At 40.1% G+C, this 20254-nt stretch overlaps 1 protein-coding gene across 1 annotated transcript in view; it reads left to right on the top strand.

Moving 5' to 3' along the window:
- Positions 1 to 841: 841 nt before the first annotated feature.
- The window catches only part of kmt2cb (lysine (K)-specific methyltransferase 2Cb), a 77108-nt gene continuing 57695 nt past the window's right edge, over positions 842 to 20254 (top strand). Inside the window, exons 1-2 of the mRNA XM_037682212.1 lie at positions 842 to 1584; positions 18207 to 18395. Of these exons, the coding sequence (XP_037538140.1) occupies positions 18208 to 18395 (188 nt within the window). The 5' untranslated portion in view covers positions 842 to 1584; position 18207. The remainder of the gene's footprint in view (positions 1585 to 18206; positions 18396 to 20254) is intronic.

Genomic DNA, 20254 nt, shown 5'->3' with positions numbered 1-20254 from the left:
GCAGCCAGCAGGGAGCGCTCGTGGCTTGGGAAAACAACGAAGCAGGCTTCTGTTTATTTACATTGTTCAAGCCTAATTTATTTTATTAGAAACTGGTCAGCTTGAGAGTCAAGGAACCCCTCAAAGAAGTAAAATGATTTTAAAATGCACGACACTCTCTCTGGCTCTATCTCATATTATGTACAGCCGCTGAAAGCCGACCCCTGGGGACTTTTTTTTAAGTTAACCCCTGCATGTACAGTATGTCTGCCAGTGTGAAGGCTACATTTACTTGCAGTGCAATGCAATGCCTGCTGTGTAAGGCTGTACGCGTGTTTGAAAGGTAGAGAGGAAATATTGAGGACGCGTCCACCGAGGAGGTAGCTGAGGTCCATTTGCTCGAGGTCTAAACGACCGCCACCACGGCGTCATTTAAGTTAATCAGTCTTTGTTTATCTTCTTGAACTGAGGAAGCCTGGCTATTGGATTCGCTGCTGCTATTAGAAACGACTTGCATGAGCTGGAGGAGCGCGTTAACGAACACTGGCAGTCCCTTCCAGACGAAACGCAAACTCCAGTGTCCACCTTTTCGCGTTCTCCGTGGCCATTATTTTATTTACTAAATGCTCATATCACTCCGCCGGGTCAGAGAGTATTTTGAAGCAATTGCTCAACGGTTTACGTGTTGTTTATTCGTTATGTCGTCAATGTCTGTGCGTTTATACGCATACGAAACTCTTAAAATTAACCACTTTCGACAAATCACAGGATCTTAAAAACATTTGTTTGCCGCGGTTCTGCTTGGGGGAGGTGGGACTAGTTTTTTTAAGAGCCTAAGGGGAGGGAGCTGTGCTTCGGTGCCACTTATCATTAGATATGGCCACCGTTATAGAGTACACCGAAGCGTCATCTTCAACATAATTTTATGATTTCTCTCAAATATATTTCAGCTCGGTCCGTGTGACGGGCAGGCTGTTGTTTTCGGCAAGCTAATGTGTGTTTTGACGTGTTTTTGGAGCCGGTCGTTGCTGCGTGGCAGGCTGGTTCCGAGAGTCTCCGAACTGGCCGCTTCAGCTTGTCGCAGCTGAAGAAAATAGAACCAGTTGCCAAGCCAGCGGTCGGAACCAGCATTTTGTCTCTCCTGTCGCCACACTTTCCCCAAGGATTTGAAGTTTCATTAACGGAGTGGTTGTTCGTACAGACTTCACGTGTTTTGGCTTTTTGACAGTTTTTTTTTTTTTTTTAATGCGAATGATATATTTTTTTCTGGGTGGCTAACAGCAACTAGCCGTGTGTGTACACCTCCCGAACTCGACAGCTGTCATTGGAGAAAAGGAAAGTGAACCCCGCAAATGCCAGGGAAGCGGCTTCTTTTTGGATTTACATCAACTGCTCCTCCGTCAAATGGGCAAAGTCGGGAATAACATTGCAACGCTGGAATATCACGATGAGCGCCGTGCATTTTTGAGAACTGCGGTCTTGTTTCATTGGAGAGAAGCTAGCTAGCTCAGTTAGCTTGCTGGCTGGCTAGTTGATAAAAACGTTTCATCCCACCCAGTATTTTGGGACATGAAGAGGATAATTCGCTGTCCATAGGGCCGGAAGGTGAGATGCTGTGTTAACTGTCAATTTTCTATCGCAGCTCTGTTTGCTTTCTGTATTTCACCCGGTTTTTGAAGTGTCTGAGCCAACATTATCCTCCAGTGTGATGTTGAACAGGGGGGAATGTCGCCACCTCGGCTTTCATGACTCAGACTATTTAACGGAACGATAAACGGAACGGTCCGTCGGCGCTACAAACACTTAAAATTAAGGCTTTTGTGACGTCTGCTTTAAACGACACAGTAAATTAACAACCTTCGTATTCATTTAAATGTGAAAAGCCAAGCAGCAGTGAACGTGTAGCATTTTTTTTATACTTCTGCGTTGGTATTGTAGTTCCTCGGATCAGTTCCGTTTCATTGAATAGACCGAGCCTTTGTGTGCTGGGCACACAATTCTGCTCCATTGCCTTGTACTCGGTTGAAGGTTGGTGATGCGGTTAAAGTTGCGTGTAGAACTTGCCGTCATCTCCACATTTTTATATGTGGCTTTATCAAATGGGAAACGAGACGCCGAAGCTTTAATTTTGAAACGTTTTCTCGTGGGTGGCAGCAGTACGAGTCTGGTTACTGGTGGATCCGTCGGTAACCTGTTTGCTATGCGAGCCTCCTTGTAAAGTTAAATCCCCTAAAAACTGTGTAAAATTCGCTGTGTGGAGTTAGGTGGCGGGTATTAATGTCTCTCAGCATTATGCCACTTGTAGTCGACGACTGTGACTTTTAGTCAGAGTTCAACACAACAGGCTAACACAGTTAGCTCCGTGCTGCTGCTTTGTGCCCAAGCTTGGCTTAACAAAAGCTAAAGGCTAACATTAATTTGTACCCCTGGTGGTTGAGGCTGCCCAAAGGACCCAAAACATCCCCATGCGCGCACAGTCCATCATTTCTGCCCCTAAAAAAGTCTTAATCGAACCACTTTTGTGGATTCAACTTGCATTTGTAGTTGTCAGATAGCACAACCACCTGTTTTTCTTGTTGTTGTTTTTTGGACGCTCACTAGTTGATTTTCTTTGGTAATTATTATGTATTCAGCCAGTTTTATGAAATATGTTCAAAAGTTGTTTTTTTTGTAGGACTGCTGTTTGTGTGCAGATATTTGTGACTGAATGCCGAGAGAAGAAAAAATAAATTAATCCAGCAGTAGAAGATTGAAAGATGACTTGGACTGTGGCAATACTTGATTAATTTAACAAGCTCTCATGGTCTTTAACAAAATATAAAAGTGGAGACATTCATGTTTACAAACCTGCTCTTTTCTCTTGTTGCTATATCTTTTGTGCCACTTTTTCTTTTTCTTTTTTTTTTGGTCAGCTTTGAGCTTTAAAGGTTCAATTTAAACAGACTGATTAGTTCAGGTTGAACTAAAGTGATATAAAGAATGCAGGGTGAAAACCAGAAGACATTTTAAAACCCCTATGAAATGCACAATTTAAGTACATTTATAAGTTATATGTAAGTTAAGCAATTTTCTGTCTAAATAATTTATTTGGTATCACTAGTCAGTGGTGTTTTCTATCAAACTGGTGTCTCCTTTACTCACTGAAACCAAATGTCCCTAAAAAAGCAGAGCTAATCAGAGAATATACCTGGACTATATCAACTATTAAGTAGGGAAATGAAGGTAGTACAACTAGCTTACTGTACCCCACAATGGACTAGAGATGAGACGTTCACAAACCATTTGAATCTTTTGAACAGTTCTTTACGACGATCTGAGTCGCAGACAGTTGTGAGCTGATCTTTGTTGGATTTTTTTTTTTCCTCTTTATGATTTCTTCATGTTGTCCTCAAATACAGAGACACACACTCCATCTTCGTTTTTCCACTAAGACCTAGGAGAACAGGCAAAGGGGAGGAGTGCAGGAGGGGGGAGGGGTTGCGCGTGTGACAAGACACGTGGTACGGCCATTACTTAAGTCACGACGTACCGGCCGTAGGATGTGATGTCACTACTGTTCAGAATTAAATGGCTCATGCTCGATCTGCTGTTGATACGCCATATTGTTTTACATTATTAGTATTTAGCGTATATCTTATATGTTTTAGAGTACTGTTTGGCGTTCGTTTAGCGTAAATCTTAGTGTATATCTTAGATCCTTATGTACTGTTTATTTTTATACTTTATATTTTTGCTATTTTTGGGTGTAACTGGGACCCCGAGTACATAATTTCGTTCCACCTCATGTACCACATGTGATGTGAATGACAATGAACTTGAACTCTTTGAAACAAACAGATCTTCAAGATCCAGCTCCCTTCAAAGATCCATATATCCCATCTCTACAGTGAACCTGTTTATGGGTACCAATGCACAAGCGTAATATTTTCATAGATATTTACGGTAACTATGATGGATTATATTGGTAGACTTCCACTGTTAGATTACATTAATGCAAATGTGAAACTTAATTTCTAATGTTTTGTCAGATGAGGAGGCTATGGTCAGTGATGGCAACAAATTTACACATACGACAAAAGTCGATTAAAGGTTAAAAAACCAGGAGTAGGCAGGAATCTATCTAGACCACAATGCTTTGCAAAATACTGGCTTTGAGCATGCACATTAGTATATGTAAAAAGACCCATTCAGGATTTTTGTACAAGAACGTTATTCTATAAATTTTTAGTTTTTTTCTTAACTTCCAAAGGGTTAAGAATTTTATTTAAATTTTAAACAATTGTTTTTTTGTTGTTGTTGTAAATAAAAAAATAAAATAAAAAACATTGTGAGCCGGAAAAGGGTAGAGTGCCCTCTCCAGGTCAGGGAGGAGGTCCTACCCCAAGTGGAGGAGTTCAAGTATCTTGGGGTCTTGTTCACGAATGAGGGAAAAATGGAGCGTGAGATCGATAGGCGGATAGGTGCAGCGTCTGCAGTGAAGCGGGCGCTGTACAGGTCTGTCGTGGTGAAGAGAGAGCTGAGTCAAAAGGCGAAGCTCTCAATTTACCGATCGATCTACGTTCCTACCCTCATCTATGGTCACGAGCTTTGGGTTGTGACCGAAAGAATGAGATCTCTGATACAAGCGGCCGAAATGAGTTTTCTCCGCAGGGTGTCTGGGCTCTCCCTTAGAGACAGGGTGAGAAGCTCGATCATCCGGGAGGGACTCAGAGTAGAGCCGCTGCTTCTCCACGTCGAGAGGAGCCAGTTGAGGTGGCTTGGGCATCTGTTTAGGATGCCTTCTGGACGCCTCCCTGGTCCCACCGGAAGGAGGCCCAGAGGAAGACCCAGGACACACTGGAGGGACTATGTTTCTCGGCTGGCCTGGGAACGCCTTGGGATTCCCCCGGAAGAGCTGGCCCAAGTGGCTGGGGAGAGGGAAGTCTGGGCCTCCCTACTTAGGCTGCTACCCCCGCGACCCGACCCCGGATAAGCGGAAGAAAATGGATGGATGGATGAAAAAACATTGTATTGGCCATTGTCTGACTTGATGTATAAATATTGGATTTGGCCATAGAAAGCGCATTAGTTGACCTTTTTCACTGCCTATTTTTGGTTGTACATTGACCCCATTATTAGCCTTCAGTGTAACTTAAATATGCTTGATTCATGTGATTTTTATTTGGTATACTGAACAATATGTTAAATCAATTTTTTATGGTATCACATGCACATTATCAAAAATACTGTGTGATATCCCTGATTAATATTGCCATGACAGTGTGTATTCTCAGCCATTCAGGACATGGTAAATGCCAAAATAATAAATAAATATAAAACAACTGGACATTTATTCTGTAGATTTGCTTCCCAATAAAAGAGCTTTCTAAATTCAGAATAATTTTGAATAAAAATGTTTTTGTTGGAACGACTGACTTCAGTGATGATATCAGGTGCAATAAACCTATTTTTTTTCCTCACTTTTTCCTCTTGCCATCAGTGTTCTCTAAACCCAGTGGAGGCTCAAAACCAGTGAGTCTGCTGGATTGACCAAATTTTATTTATTTATTATTATTGTGCAGAGTCTGAATTCATGGTGCTTGAAATATGATGATCTATGATTTATGGCAGTCTGTTGCGATATCGATATTGCTCCCACTGATTGTGATGAGTAGGGGGTGTAACGGTACGCTAAAATCTAATTTCGGATCGGTTCAGTTTCAAGGAGGGCTCGGTCCAGTTAATTTTCAGTACAAAAAAGGCCAAAATAAAGACTTACAAAATATTTATTTTGAAAATATGCCAAGTAAACAAGTTAATTCATTACAGACGTAGCTGGAGGTGATCGGGTGGATGAAGAAGACTCGGCTCTATCTCGTTGACATCCTCAGACTGCCAAACAGCACAAAGAGATTAAAAAATGGAATTTATAAGATTATAATTTTAAATAAAAAAGTTAATTAGATCACAATAATACAATAACAATACCTCTTCTTGCACGATCATACTTTCTGTTGAATATTCTCTCTCTCATCATCATCAGGGCAGGGCTTTAAATCTGGGCTCCAGGGCTTGTTGACAATATCACTTTTAGCTTTTTCATAAAGTGCTGGTACAACTTTTTTGGCAAAGTGGCGACGTGATGGGATGTCATAGCGGGGCTCAATGACTTTAAAGCTGGCGCATCAACAACAGAATATGGACGTAGATCCAGAGCTTTGAAAACTACATCTTGTGTTATTGCTTTGGACTGCTCTGAATTACCTGATAAAGGTTGTTTAAATGCTGCCAGTATCGGTCTTTGCACCGAGACTGCTTTTCTTCCTTGTAGAAGAGACGTTCACATTCGGATGATGTCGTTTGAAATGCATTAACAAGTTAGACTTGTTGCCTGCTGCAGATTCAAGCTCTATGAAACATTGACACACAGCTTTGGATTTGTTCCCTTGTCTTTTAACAAGAAAGCCGTAATGTTCCCAAGCAGGAGACCGCAACGAGATGCTAGGCTGCTAATGCTACGTGTGCTGCAAGACTGCAACAATAAATTCATTCAACCTTTATTTAGACAGGTAAATCCTATTGAGCCTCGAGGACTCATTTACAAGAGAGACGTGATTTCAACTAGTGCCGTGCTGAAACGCGCTTAGGAACTTTAGTTCCGCAACGCATAATCTCTCGTTAATAAAATTTAACGAGTGAATAAATAACCGAAACGGTACGCACTTGGAGAGAACCGATCATGCCGTACCGAAACTATTCAAAACACTCCAATGTACCATTACACTACTAGTGATGAGGATAAATTTGACTTATTTTGCAGCCACAATAAAGTTCAGTATTATTCAGGTTGTGCTAATTAACCCCATCCTTAGATTCACATCTCCTGACCAACAGCTTCTATTAGAGCATTCTTTAAACTAAAAGTTTGGTTTGCATTAAACACCACACTGCATTCTGTTAAACTACAAACATCCTGCAAAGAGAAAGAACTCTTTATTTTTTGTTTGATTTTCATGGGAGCAGCACGGTGGCGCAACTGTTATCGCTGCTGCCTCTCAGCGAGCAGGTCCCTGGTTCATATCCCGGTCCGGGGGCCTTTCTGGGTGGAGTTTGCATGTTCTCTCCGTGCATGCGTGGGTTTTCTCCAGGTACTCCAGTTTCCTTCCACAGACCAAAAACATGCATGTTAGGCTGATTGGTAACTCTAAATTGTCCCTAGGTGTGAGTGAGAGAGTGAATGGTTGTTTGTCTCCGTGTGTCCCTGTGATGGACTTGCGACCTGTCCAGGGTGTCCCCCGCCCCTCGCACAGTGATTGCTGGACATGGGCACTGGCGACCCCCATGACCCAAAATGGAAGAAGCGGGTAAAGATGATGGATGGATGGATGATTTTCATGGCTCTTCCTGAAGCTCAGTCTTACTAGTGACTGATTTTGCCATTTTGAACAAATCTTTTTCATTATTTTTCTAAGCAAAACTTATCTGAATACTTCTGTAATAAATGCATTATGTCAGCTGTTTGGTGCTCTTTGTGGTTTTACAAAAAAAAAAGTGAGTTTCACCTTCAATTTTTTTATTGCTGTATTTCAATTATTCTTTTTCAGGCTGACCCTGAAAAAGATCATAAAGTGATATGTTACTGAATAAAGATTAGACTTTTTTAACTTTTATTATTAGTGCTTTTTGATTACCCTGGAAGTCGACCTTGGTTTTAATAAACAAGTGAAAGCCCTTCAAGTTCAGCTAACGTTGAACTTGGATATTTAATAACCGTTGAAGCATGTTTGTTCTAACTCAGATGGAGTTTTTAGATTTTCACGTCAGACTACATCACTGACTGATCACCAAACGTGTCATTGTCCAAAACACCAGGTTGCACTGAGAGGTTTTTCTGCACAAACGTCACAGGTGAATGAAAATACAATAAAATTCACATAATTTCAGATTCATAAACTTGCATGATAAAATCTTTTCAAAAAATCTATAGAAAATTATGATGCTATGCTCAAAAAAAGCTAATGAAGAAAACCCATTTGTTTTTAACAAAGCTTTGTCACCTTTAGTTATGGATCTGAGAACGTCAAAAAGGATCTGGTTTATGGATCTCAGAGCTCTGGCTGGAGTGCGATGATGCAGAAGTTCGGACAACAAAATAAATCTTGAATTGCAGATGGATCAATACTTTTTTAGGGCTCTAATTTAATCCTGGTATCTGAATTTAAATATTTGCCAACATTGTTTGATAACAGAACATTTTTGTGTGCACATGAACATGATGTTAAATTTGGTTTGGTAGGAGATAGACTGATTAAACAGCTGATATTGGCCACTTCTAAACATATCAGCTGTTCACACTTAACCAGTCATGAAACTGAAGGTGCAGCTGCTACAGCCAGCTTAATGTAGCCCACAGTTTAGTGTTTTAAGGAAGAATGCTGCTTTATATTTCATGTGTGTCAGTTCTTCCAAAGTTGTTAAAATGCATTTATTTCTGTTCAGCAGTTATTTAAAAAAAAAAATACATTGACTAAAAACTGCAAATAAAATTGCTGTTGTTTATCAACCATTGGCTGCCTTGATTTCTAAAGATCAGCATCCCTCATCGAAAATCTCATTGACTGACCTCTTGTTCTGGTATTTGTTTAAGGTTAAAAGCACCACACAGGCACATATATCTATACAGCTGTAATATGTGGCTATATATTTAAAATAATTTAGGCCAATTGACAATTTTTTTATGTCAAATATCTTGAGAATGATCATCTGAAGCTGACATTCACATCTTTGCTAGGTGCAGAGTGGCTTTGTCTTTGCTACTCTGGACAGACTCAAAAGCAACAAACAATTCTGACATTTAATATAAGTTTTAATAAACATTTTATGAAAAATATCTTCAAATTTTCAGATTAGCCACGAGAGGAGAAAAGTAGGCCACTTGTTACATCTGATGCCCAGGTAGCATGCTGACTTAGTGCTTTGAGCACATTTGTGTGACTTTTTGGCCTGTGATGTCATTACTGCACACTGCATCAAAGGTCTCTTTAGTACTGTAGTACTGGTCTATGGATGGTGTGTTAATACTACGACTGAAACAAAAATTGAAGGAGATCCTCACCACATCTATCAATATCTTGTTGAGCTCCCAAGATGTGACACAGGTCCCCCACCTCTCAGGTTACACAACAGAGCTTCTGCTTCTCTGTCTGCAAGGAATGTTAGTCCATCCAGTTGGACTGCAGAGTCAGATATGTTGCTATAGAGCCAGGCTTCACTCATAACAAAAACATAAAAGTTGCTTACGTTGTGCTGCTTGTATGGTTGCAGCCATAAATGATCCATCCCATTGTCCAAGGAGCTAATATTGATGAGGAAAACTGATGATATAGTCAGTCCCTAGGTTAGCTTAAACTTTGCCCTACTGGTCTTGTGCTCCTTTTTCATCTTCTAGCCCACTGCCTTCTGTGCATTGTCACCTGGCTGCTGTCTCTGTCTTTTTGTAGTAAAGCTGCTCCTCCATAACAGGAAATCTGTATTCTTCCACAGATCGTTTAGGGTTCATCTTAATTTCCAACTTCAACTCGGTCATATCTGAACGTTTGCAGATAAACTCTTAGCCTTGTCTCTGGAGTAAGTAGCTACTGTGTTTTTGTGCATTGCCATTGTTGAACTACATATGTTTAATTTTTTTTTTTTTTAACTCGTCTCATCAATCAATCCAGCATTTAAAACATTAAACTTACGACTGGCTGAATTAAACTTCCATGTGTATTATTTTACACATTAAGAGTGGAAGTCATGTGACACAAGATTTCTTTGTGTCAACAATTGGGATTTGTCTTCTTTAAAGTAAAATTTAGTAAGCCATCTATATTGAACTATTATGAATGTGTTGTTACTGTGATGCATTGTTGTCAAGGATAGTTTTAATCCATATTCCTTATACAAGGTTTAGCACAAGATTTGTAAAGTTTAACATCACAGCATTGCCATCGCACATTCAATAATACCTTATCCTTTAATAAGCACACCAGCAGCACACATCCATAGTGTCTTCACACTGAATGTTTGCAACATTTTAGTACACTTTAATTTTAGTTGTGTTTTCACATGGTATTGATTAGGGGTGTAACAGTATGCTAAAATCACATTTCGGTTCTGTTCAGTTTCAAGGAGGGCTCGGTTCGATTAATTTTTGGTATTAAAAAAAGGCCAAAATGAAGACTTATAAAATGTTTATTTTGAAATATGCTAAGTAAATAAGTTCAGTCATTCCAGACTTAGCTGGAGGTGATCTGGTGGATGAAGAAAACTCAGCTGCCGTCATCCTCAGACTGCAAACAACACAGATTAAAAAAAAATTGGGTTAATAAGATGATGATTTTAGATTAAAAAAAAGTTAATTAGATCACAGTAATACAATAACAGTACCTCTTCTTGCACAGTCATCATATGAGGTGGTTGAATATCCTCTCTCACTCATCATCAATGTGGCAGGGCTTTAAATCTGGGGTCGGGCTTGTTGATGATCAGTTTTAGCTTTTGCATAAAGTGCTGGTACAACCTTTTGGCTGAAGTGTTGACGTGATGGGATGTCGTAGGCAGTGGGGCTCAAGAACTTTAATCATATGCTTAAAGCCAGTGCATCAACAACATTCGGACATAGATCCAGAGCTTTAAAAACTCCTACAGCTTGTGTTATTGCTTTGGACCGATCTGAATCACCTGATAAAGGTTATTTAAATGCTGCTGTTATCGGTCTTTGCACCAAGCTACGTTCACATTTGTATGATGTTGTTTCAAGTGCGTTAACAAGTTAGACGTGTTAAATGGTAAATGGTAGATGGACTGTACTTATAGCGCCTTTCTATCTTATGAAGACACTCAAAGTGCTTTACACTACAATCTGTGTCCTCATTGACCCATTCATACAGCACTATTAGATCTCTACAACGCTAATTGAACAAATCATTCAGACTAATCAGTGCTTTCGATCACATCCATACATCGATGGGACACACATCGGAGGCACCGAGGGGTTCAGTGTCTTGCCCAGTGACATTTTGGCATGTGACTGCTGGTGGATTTGACACCCCCCCTCCCCCCCCAACTCTTGCATTGGAGGATGACTGCTCTAACCATTCAACCACAGCTGCCCACATGTTGCATACGGCAGATCTAATCTCCCTGAAACAACGTTGACACACAGCTTTGGATTTATTCACTTGTCTTTTAACAAGGAAGCCTTGATATTTCCAAACAGGAGACCGCAACGAGATGGCTTGTTCGCTGCCTGCTAAGCTGCTAATGCTACGCGTGCTGCAAGATAATAGCACCATGCTGAAACACGCTTAGGAACTTTAGTTCAATGGCACATAATCTCTCATTAATGAAATTTAATGAGTGAAAAAATAACCAAAATGGTACGCACGTGGACCGAACTGAACATGCTGTACTGAAATGATTCAATACACCCACATGTACCGTTACACCACTAGTATTGATTTTTAATGTTGCTTTGCTGACCTAAATTCTTTTCTTAAGCAAATACTTGCACTGGTGTTGACAAAGTCACAAATTTTTTTCCAGAGTTTAAAGTTGGCATTGCAGAGTGATTAAAAAAAATTTGTTGGTTATGGCACTTTGCCACAGTTTCAACTCTCATTGGTTCCTCACCACACAGCACCAGTTATGGGCCTGTCCACTGATGTTACCCACCCGGTTTATGGTACCATCTTGTTCATGATTCCAAGTGAATGCTCCAAGTTGAGAAGTTTGACGTAAGTAGACAGCAGCCGTTTATTATAGGGTTATAATTGTCATTATAGATTATAGGGTGATTTAAGGATCGCAACAGGTGGATTGTCTCGAACACAACAACCTGTTATAATACCGCCTACTTTGCATTAATGATCCCTCCCACAGAGTGGGAAAACAAGTCAGTTCAATCTAAGTATCAATAATATTCCAGTGTTTACCCTACCATTATACAAGTGGGGTGCCCCACCCCGTCAACAGAACTGAGCACCCCGTCAACTAGAGCTGTCATTTCTAACTCAAACCCAGAGCCCGGCCCCGCCTGACCCTGATTCAGACCAGGCCAGGCCATAATAATGTGCGGGCCGGGTCGGTGTCAGGCTTTTTATTGCGTCAGGGGCGCGTGGCTGAAGATCCAATATATGCAAACATGGCTTGCCATACTACACCTGCCACACACGGCCATTTGACTGTGCACTGACCAGCCGGTTGAAAGAGGTGAAAAGTTCAGTTAAGCTTCAGATGGACTACTGCCAACGATCCATCTTCCAAATAGACGTTCATTTAGCCGCTGCACTCAGCGGACGCGCCCAGCCGACGACCCAAACAGGTGAGATCACAAAATATCCAACATTTCAGAGCAGGGTTCAATGCAAGCAGAAGCAGGGGTAGCATTTAATGCGCTTTGACGGCTCCTCAGCTCCGATATTCTGCCCACTTTACTCAGCTGCGCACGTACGCCAACAGTTAATAATAGTCGGCGGTGTAAGCAGTCAAAACTTTTTTTAGGGTTCGGACCTGTAATTACTGTTAATTCGTTGGATCGGGTGGGGTTCGGAGATGATGGCTGTGGGCTGGGGCCGGGTCGGTTTGGATTATTTGGACCCGAGTGCAACTCTACCGTCATCCGAACCCCACCCCCCGCCCCGGTCGGCACCGACGGTACAAACAATGCGCAGCTCAGATGTGTCCGTCTCCCCGTCCCAACAAAAATCACAGATGAGGTGAGCGCCTCACAATGGCAAGTTATCTAGGGGAAACACTATTCATACCAACCTCATGCTGTTTAAATCTTGGGACTCTGCATATCTTCAGTTACAGACAAAAGTTATGTTGCTTCATATTTGCTCTTTTAATTTCTTATGTCCTGGATGATTGAGAATCTACACTGACATATGATACCATCGTTGGTGACAGATTATTAATACTAACGATGGGAATACAATACATGTATTCTGTATTATGTCATAATATTGCTAGCACAACTAGCTTTAAGCATTAACCTTTAATCTAACCATTAAGCATACAACGTAATTATGACAAAAAATTGAGGATTTACTTGCACTTACCTTCATGCAGATGAACATGTGGAACTTCCTGTTTATAACTGTTGTATTCAGCTGCTCATGAGGTCATCTGCAGGGCTTTATCTATCTTTTACATTTTTCCAGACTCCATTTAGATTTTGTAAATGGATTACACTGTACTACAGCCTCTAAAATACTCAGGGTAACACGTGTGTGAATAACATATTCCCCACAGACAATGTTCAATAATTTTTTTCTCTTGACTTTTCACTAAATCTCTCTGACTGCAAAGCGTTCGAAATGCAAAACCCCGACAATATTGTTGGAGAAAAAGGGGGTGGAGCTTCTGTAAGGAAGAAACCTCCAGCAGAACCAGGCTCAGGACAAGCGGCCATCTGCTTTGACCGGCTGGTTGAGAGGACAGGAAGGAGTGACAGACGAACATAGAATGGTAGGTCCAGGTGTATCTGAAAGACAAAAAAAAAACACGTTAAGGATAGAAAAAATAATTACAAATACAAAACAGGTTGAGCAGAGTAAGTAAAGACAGAGTAAAGTGAAAATTGTGGTCAGTTTGTCCTCCAGCAGTCTAAGCCTATAGCAGCATAACTATGGGACAGCTCAGGAAACCCAAGCCGACAATAACTATAGGATTTAGTAAAAAGGAAAGACTGGATAATGTGTCAGCCTCACGGACAGAGATTGGAAGTTGGTTCCTCAAGAGAGGAGCCTGATAACTGAAAGATCTGCCTCCCATTCTGTTTTTGTAAATTCTAGGAACCACAAGTAAACCGGCAGTCTGAGAGCGAGGTGCTCTGTTAGGAAAATATGGAACAATAAGATCTGTAATATAAGATGGAGCTAGGTTGTTAAGAGCTTTGTAAGTTAGAAGTAAGATTTTGAATTCTATTCTGGACTTGACAGGGAGCCAATGGAGAGAAGCTAAAACTGGAGAGGTATGATCTCTCCTACTAACTCCGATTAAGACTCTGGCAGCAGCATTTTGGATCAACTGAAGACGTTTTAAAGATGTATTTGGACACCCAGATAATAAACCATTGCAATAGTCCAGTCTAGACGTGACAAATGCATGGACCAGTTTTTCTGCATCATTTTTGGATAAGATGTTTCTAATTTTAGCAATATTACGCAGGTGGAAGAAGGCAGTTCTAGTAACGTGGGGGATAAAAGACATGTCCTGATCAAAAAAAAACACCATGATTTTTAACATTAGAGCTGGAGGACAGATTAATGCCGTCTAAGGAGGGAGAAAGACTGAAAAATTCATTCCTAAGATGCTCACGTCCAAAAACTAAAACCTCAGTCTTGTCTGTGTTCAACAGGAGAAAATTAAGGGTCATCCAGGTTTTTATGTCTTTAAGACATGCTTGTACTCTAAGTAGCTGATTGGATTCATTGGGTTTAATGGACAAATATAATTGTGTGTCATCAGCATAACAATGGAAATGTATCTCATGCTGTTTAATAACTTTACCTAATGGAAGCATATATAAAGTAAAGAGTATTGGCCCAAGCACTGAGCCCTGAGGAACTCCATGACTAACTTTGGTGTATGAGTAAGATTTATTTACATTTACAAACTGGAATCTATCAGATAGATATGATTTAAACCATTTTAGAGCAGTTCCTGTAATCCCAATATCATATTCAAGCCTCTGTAGTAAAATATTGTTAGATTATGATGGTTTCTTTATTTTTCAGTGGTGTTGATTTAAAATTTAGGGGTGCTTGAGCACCCCCAAAAAGAGGCTAAAATCACCACTGAGTCCTGCAGTGTGAACGTAGCCATTGACGACTTTTAAGGTTTCTGTAGTTGTCCTTTTTTTTTTTTCTTCTGAAATTACATTACATCAACTGTGAGTGATGGAATCTAAAACAAAAATCCAGAAAAATACAATGTATGATTTTTAAATAATTAATTTCCATTTTATTGTGTGAAATAAGTATTTGATCATCTATCAACCAGTAAGAATTTTGGCTCTCACAGACATGTTAGTTCTTCTTTAAGAAGCCCTCCTGTTCTCCACCCATTACCTGTATTAACTGCACCTGTTTGGACTCGTGACCTGTATAAAAGACACCTGTCCACACACTCAGTCAATCAGACTCCAGCATCTCCACAATGCCCAAGACCAGAGAGCTGTGTAAGGACATCAGGGATACAATTGTTGACCTGCACAAGGCTGGGATGGGCTACAGGACAATAGGCAAGCAGCTTGGTGAGAATGCAACAACAGTTGGTGCAATTATTAGAAAATGGAAGAAATACAAAATAACGGAAAATCTCCCTCGGTCTGGGGCGCCATGCAAGATCTCACCTCGTGGAGCATCATTGATCTTGAGGAAGGTGAGGAATGAGCCCAGAACTACACGGCAGGACCTGGTCAATGACCTGAATAGAGCTGGGACCACAGTCTCAAAGAAAACAATCAGTTACACTCTACGCCGTCAAGGATTAAAATCCTGCTGTGCACGCAAGGTGCCCTTCCTCAAGCCAACTCATGTCAAAGCCCGTCTGAAGTTTGCAAATGACCATCTGAATGATCCAGAGGAGGAATGGGAGAAGGTCATGTGGTCTGATGAGACAAAAATAGAACTTTTTGGTTTAAACTCCACTCGTCATGTTTGGAGGAAGAAGAATGATGAGTACAACCCCAAGAACACCATCCCAACCGTGAAGCATGGCGGAGGAACCATCATTCTTTGGGGATGCTTTTCTGCAAAGGGGACAGGACGACTGCACCATATTGTGGGAAGGATGGATGGGGCCATGTATCGTGAGATTTTGGCCAACAACCTCCTTCCCTCAGTAAGAGCACTGAAGATGGGTTGTGGCTGGGTCTTCCAGCATGATAACGACCCAAAACACACAGCCAGGGCAACTAAAGAGTGGCTCCGTAGGAAACATCTTAAGGTCCTGGAGTGGCCTAGCCAGTCTCCAGACCTGAATCCCATAGAAAATCTTTGGAGAGAACTTAAAGTTCGTGTGGCCCAGCGACAGCCCCGAAACCTGAAGGCTCTGGAGGAGATCTGTATGGAGGAGTGGGCCAAAATCCCTGCTGCAGTGTGTGCAAACCTGGTCAAGAACTACAGGAAACGTCTGATCTCTGTAATTGCAAACAAAGGTTTCTGTACCAAATATTAAGTTTCATTTTTCTGGTGTATCAAATACTTATTTCACACAATAAAATGGAAATTAATTATTTAAAAATCATACATTGTATTTTTCTGGATTTTTGTTTTAGATTCCATCACTCACAGTTGAAGAGAACCTATGATAAAAATTACAGTCATCTACAAGCTTTGCAAGTGGGAAAACCTGAAAAATCAACAGTGTATCAAATACTTGTTCTCCCCACTGTAACTCTGGGCATCACATTAGGTGATTTTGTAGATGTGATGTATATTACAATATGCACATACACATAAATATGGCCATGTTGAAAATTATTTACGACCTTTGAGTTGCTAGGTTTGACAGGTTTTAAATTTAGATACCAGTACTTACAAACCAGCTGAACCTCAACTCATGACCTATAGCGCTTTACATTTCATTTCACTTTACATTTCACTTTACAAATGACAATATAAGAGTTGCCTCAAACGTTTTTCAAATTTGGTGGTAAGAGAAACTAAACCAAAATGCAGAAGTAGTGTTATTAAAAAAACAGACATACTCAACGCCTCAGGTTATAGCTACCTTTTACAGTTATACCTTGAAGTATTGTAGTTGGTGTGGCCTTATCGGTTTGTTTTATCATCTTGCTGAGTTTTTTAAATTCACAACTCTCCTATGGTCTCACTGCAGTATTTCAATCAGGTTGACGTTTGGACTTTGACTTGATTATTGAAACACCCATTTCTTTTTTTCAGCTACTGATATTTGGTTGGTGATTTGCTGGTGTGTGTTTTGGATCACAGGTCTGATGTGTGAGACCCATTTTCATCAAAACTATAGCTGTCGGACAGGGACGGATGGCCTTTCATCTGGCTCAGTACTTTGATACACAGTGGAGTACATGTTAGACTTGGTGACTGCAAAGGTCTCAGGTGTTGTGGCTGCAAAACATGCCCAAATCATCACTTGTCACTAGTCTGTGCTCGACCGTTGTGAGGAGCTGACGGGCTGCATTTGTTTATTGCCAATCATGCCATTGTGCACTATGGCTAAACAATCACTCTGGTCTAATTTGTTCAAAGGACGATATGAGTCATTCATATTCAGTCTTTTTAATTGTACCAATCCAGAGATATTTGTGTTTTATTCTGAGCATAGCACGGTGTGACCATCAGTTGGATCTGCTGTGATGTTCACGACTGGGAACATTGACAGCTGTCTTTAGTGTTTCCCTCTTCTGAATCATTTTTGTCAATAAAGAATAAAAAAAAAAAAACCACTTTAAATTATCTTTCAACTGTAGAAGCACTGATTGATTAGTTTTAAATATCTGTCCTGATTTCATATTTAGCTGATTTTGATCTCTTAACAAACCAAAACACAGTCTACTCGATACCATGCAGATAATATCATGCATTTCTAGGATTTTTTGTTGGGGTACACCAAAATGCTTTAAAGCAGCATCCACCCAACACTTGATTTATAAATGTGCTCACATTTGTTGAAAAGTTGATTACCGGTAAATGTATTTAATTAGAAGTTCTTTGCTGTTATTTACGTTCTTGTGACTGTCCTGAGTATTTTCACACACCTGCACTGATTTCTGGCCTCTTATGATCGTATCACCTTTGCACATTTTAGTATTTGGTCTAAATAGCCCCAAAATGACAGAGGAGAGAAGTGTTACTGCATTACTGCTGCATGTGTGCAATTATGAAGCAAACGAAAACCGCTTGTTTAAGATATTGGGTAACCATTTCTGTGTGTGCTAAATTTCATGTCCCCCAACGTTTTTTTCTGTTTCAGTTTTGCCTAGAGTCAAGGTGTCATGTAATTCACACACACTGATGTCTCCAGCAACAATCTGATGTCTCTGTTTTGCCCAACCAGTTTTTCCATTTGTGACACTTTTTTTCTCTACCTGTCATTTGAGAACCTATTTAAAATAAAATTAAATGGGATAAAAATCACCTGTTCTCCATTTGTACTTTATAAAGCTTTATATTTGCCTTATAAAGCTTGTATCATCTTGTCTTTTTGGTTCTCAGAATGTCATCAGAGGATAAGACTGTGGAGCCCTCTGACCAGGGACCCTCGCCGCCATCCAGCTGTGCAGGGGCTACATCCACAGAAAGTCCTGCCCTTGCAGACAAGCGACCCCGTGGCAGGCCACGCAAAGATGCTGCTGCCATTCTGCCCCAGGCACCACCCTTATCGACATCTAAAAACAGAAAGAAGTACGTTTTTTTTCATTACTTAAAGAAATTGTTTTGCATGTTTACAACTAGTTTCGTCATTTTCACTATTAGTAGTGCAGCTAATAAACAAATTACAATATAAAAATTGCCTAAAACTTTTTTCAAATTTGGTGGTCAGGTCCCAGCTTTTTCAGTGAAGGGACTAAGATATGGGGAATAAGACAGTGGACATTTCTTACCTCCTTTTGCAGGATGGCACAGTCATTTAAGGAGTCTGAAAAACTTAAAACATCAATGTCTTAAAACAAATGCTTTTAAAATGTGGCACAAAGTCATCCACTTGAATAAACTGACATAGTGTAGAGTCCAAAAACACAAGTTTAAATACTTCTTAATACTTATTTATTTACTTATTTTTATATATTACCGTACTTTGAGGAAACCCCCCTCAGAGTCCACTAAAGTGCACTGAGATTATCAGGAAGCTCATTCTTAGATCTGTATATTCCCAGTGCCTCTTCTGTTCAGTGAGAGACTGTATCTGGTATTGTGATATCGAAATACTTTTTTTATAAGCTAGGAATGCACGATATATACGGTACACGGTAGAAACGATAGAAATTTAGCCTACAATAGAGATCTGTCTTCTACCGGCTAACCGCAGTAATGCTGTGTCTGATGTAAAATCAGAGTTGTCAGTTTAATTGTTACTTTTTTTAAGTTGAAAACTGTGCGTAAGTGGTGTTCAAGTCTTTTCTTCGAGAGCTAAGTAGCGAAGCTACAAGCTAACTACGGCCAGCTTGCCGTATTCGGACGCATGCGCAAAACCCTGTGTTCTGTCGAAAGTTTTTTGTTTGTTTTTCTGTCTAAAGTTAAAGTAAGCGTTGGTCAGCTTTAGAGAAACCTGCTCTCTGATCTGAAAAGAATGCTGTGTTGTGTGATTTTACTGTGAGACCCTCTGGTCAAAGCCACAGACTCATTTTGTGTCAGCTCTCCTTAAAGTGGAAGGAGGCGCCCACTAGAGGTTTGGAGGGTGAAGTGTTTTCAGTGTGAAATGCTGCTCTGTTGCTGTTCATTTGTCAAGTGAGAAGACTGGAAACTGTTAAGAGTTAACAACATATTTTTTTGTTTAAAACATATGGCTAAAACTACATAATTATTTTGCACTGTTTTGCACTACAGGAAAGAACCCTAATACTTGATTTGTTTATTATTTAAAAACTATCTGAACCTAGTAGTGGATTTTTTTTTAACTCATAATAAATTATGGCAAAAGGACACCCTATGCTTTTTTTCCATTCCTATTGCAAGTTTTATACCAAAAACTTATTGTGATATAAATCGTTATCGCCACCCTTCACAATACATATCGTGATATAAATTTTATGCCATATCACACATTCCTAGTATAAGCGCACGCACAGTATTGGACTTGATACCCAATACTGGTATCAATGCATCCCTAAAGCGATGGTTTTACTTGGCTTTATTTTTTCTCCTAGTCTGTGCATGTTTGTATTGTAAATTTAAATGGCAGACCAACTACAAAGTATTTGAAAAGTTAATTAGGATTCTGTTCTTCACATGCTGGGGATGATTATTAAATAAATTGGTTTCACTTGTGGTTTGAACTGCTGTATTTTTTTTTCCTTGCTCCTTGATTTCCAGTCATTCCAGTTTCTCTTGAGGCAATCAAGTTGTCCTTCCACTCAGTCATAACTCTACATTTGTATAGCTGCTCAATAAAAACAATTCCAGCCAGACTCATATCTCTCTCCCTTGTTTTTCTCTCCTAATCAATCTTAATGTGTTGTTCTAAATGAATCTTGTAATCCATTGCATAAATGCCTAAAGCAATGGGTTACTTTGGTTAATTTGCTATATTTTGATCAACTAAA

This window comes from Nematolebias whitei, chromosome 9 (genome assembly GCF_014905685.2).
Source record: "Nematolebias whitei isolate Nwh7 chromosome 9, NemWhi1, whole genome shotgun sequence".
In the NCBI taxonomy this organism is placed as follows: Eukaryota; Metazoa; Chordata; class Actinopteri; order Cyprinodontiformes; family Rivulidae; genus Nematolebias; species Nematolebias whitei.
This window is presented reverse-complemented; position numbering and strand designations above follow the sequence as displayed.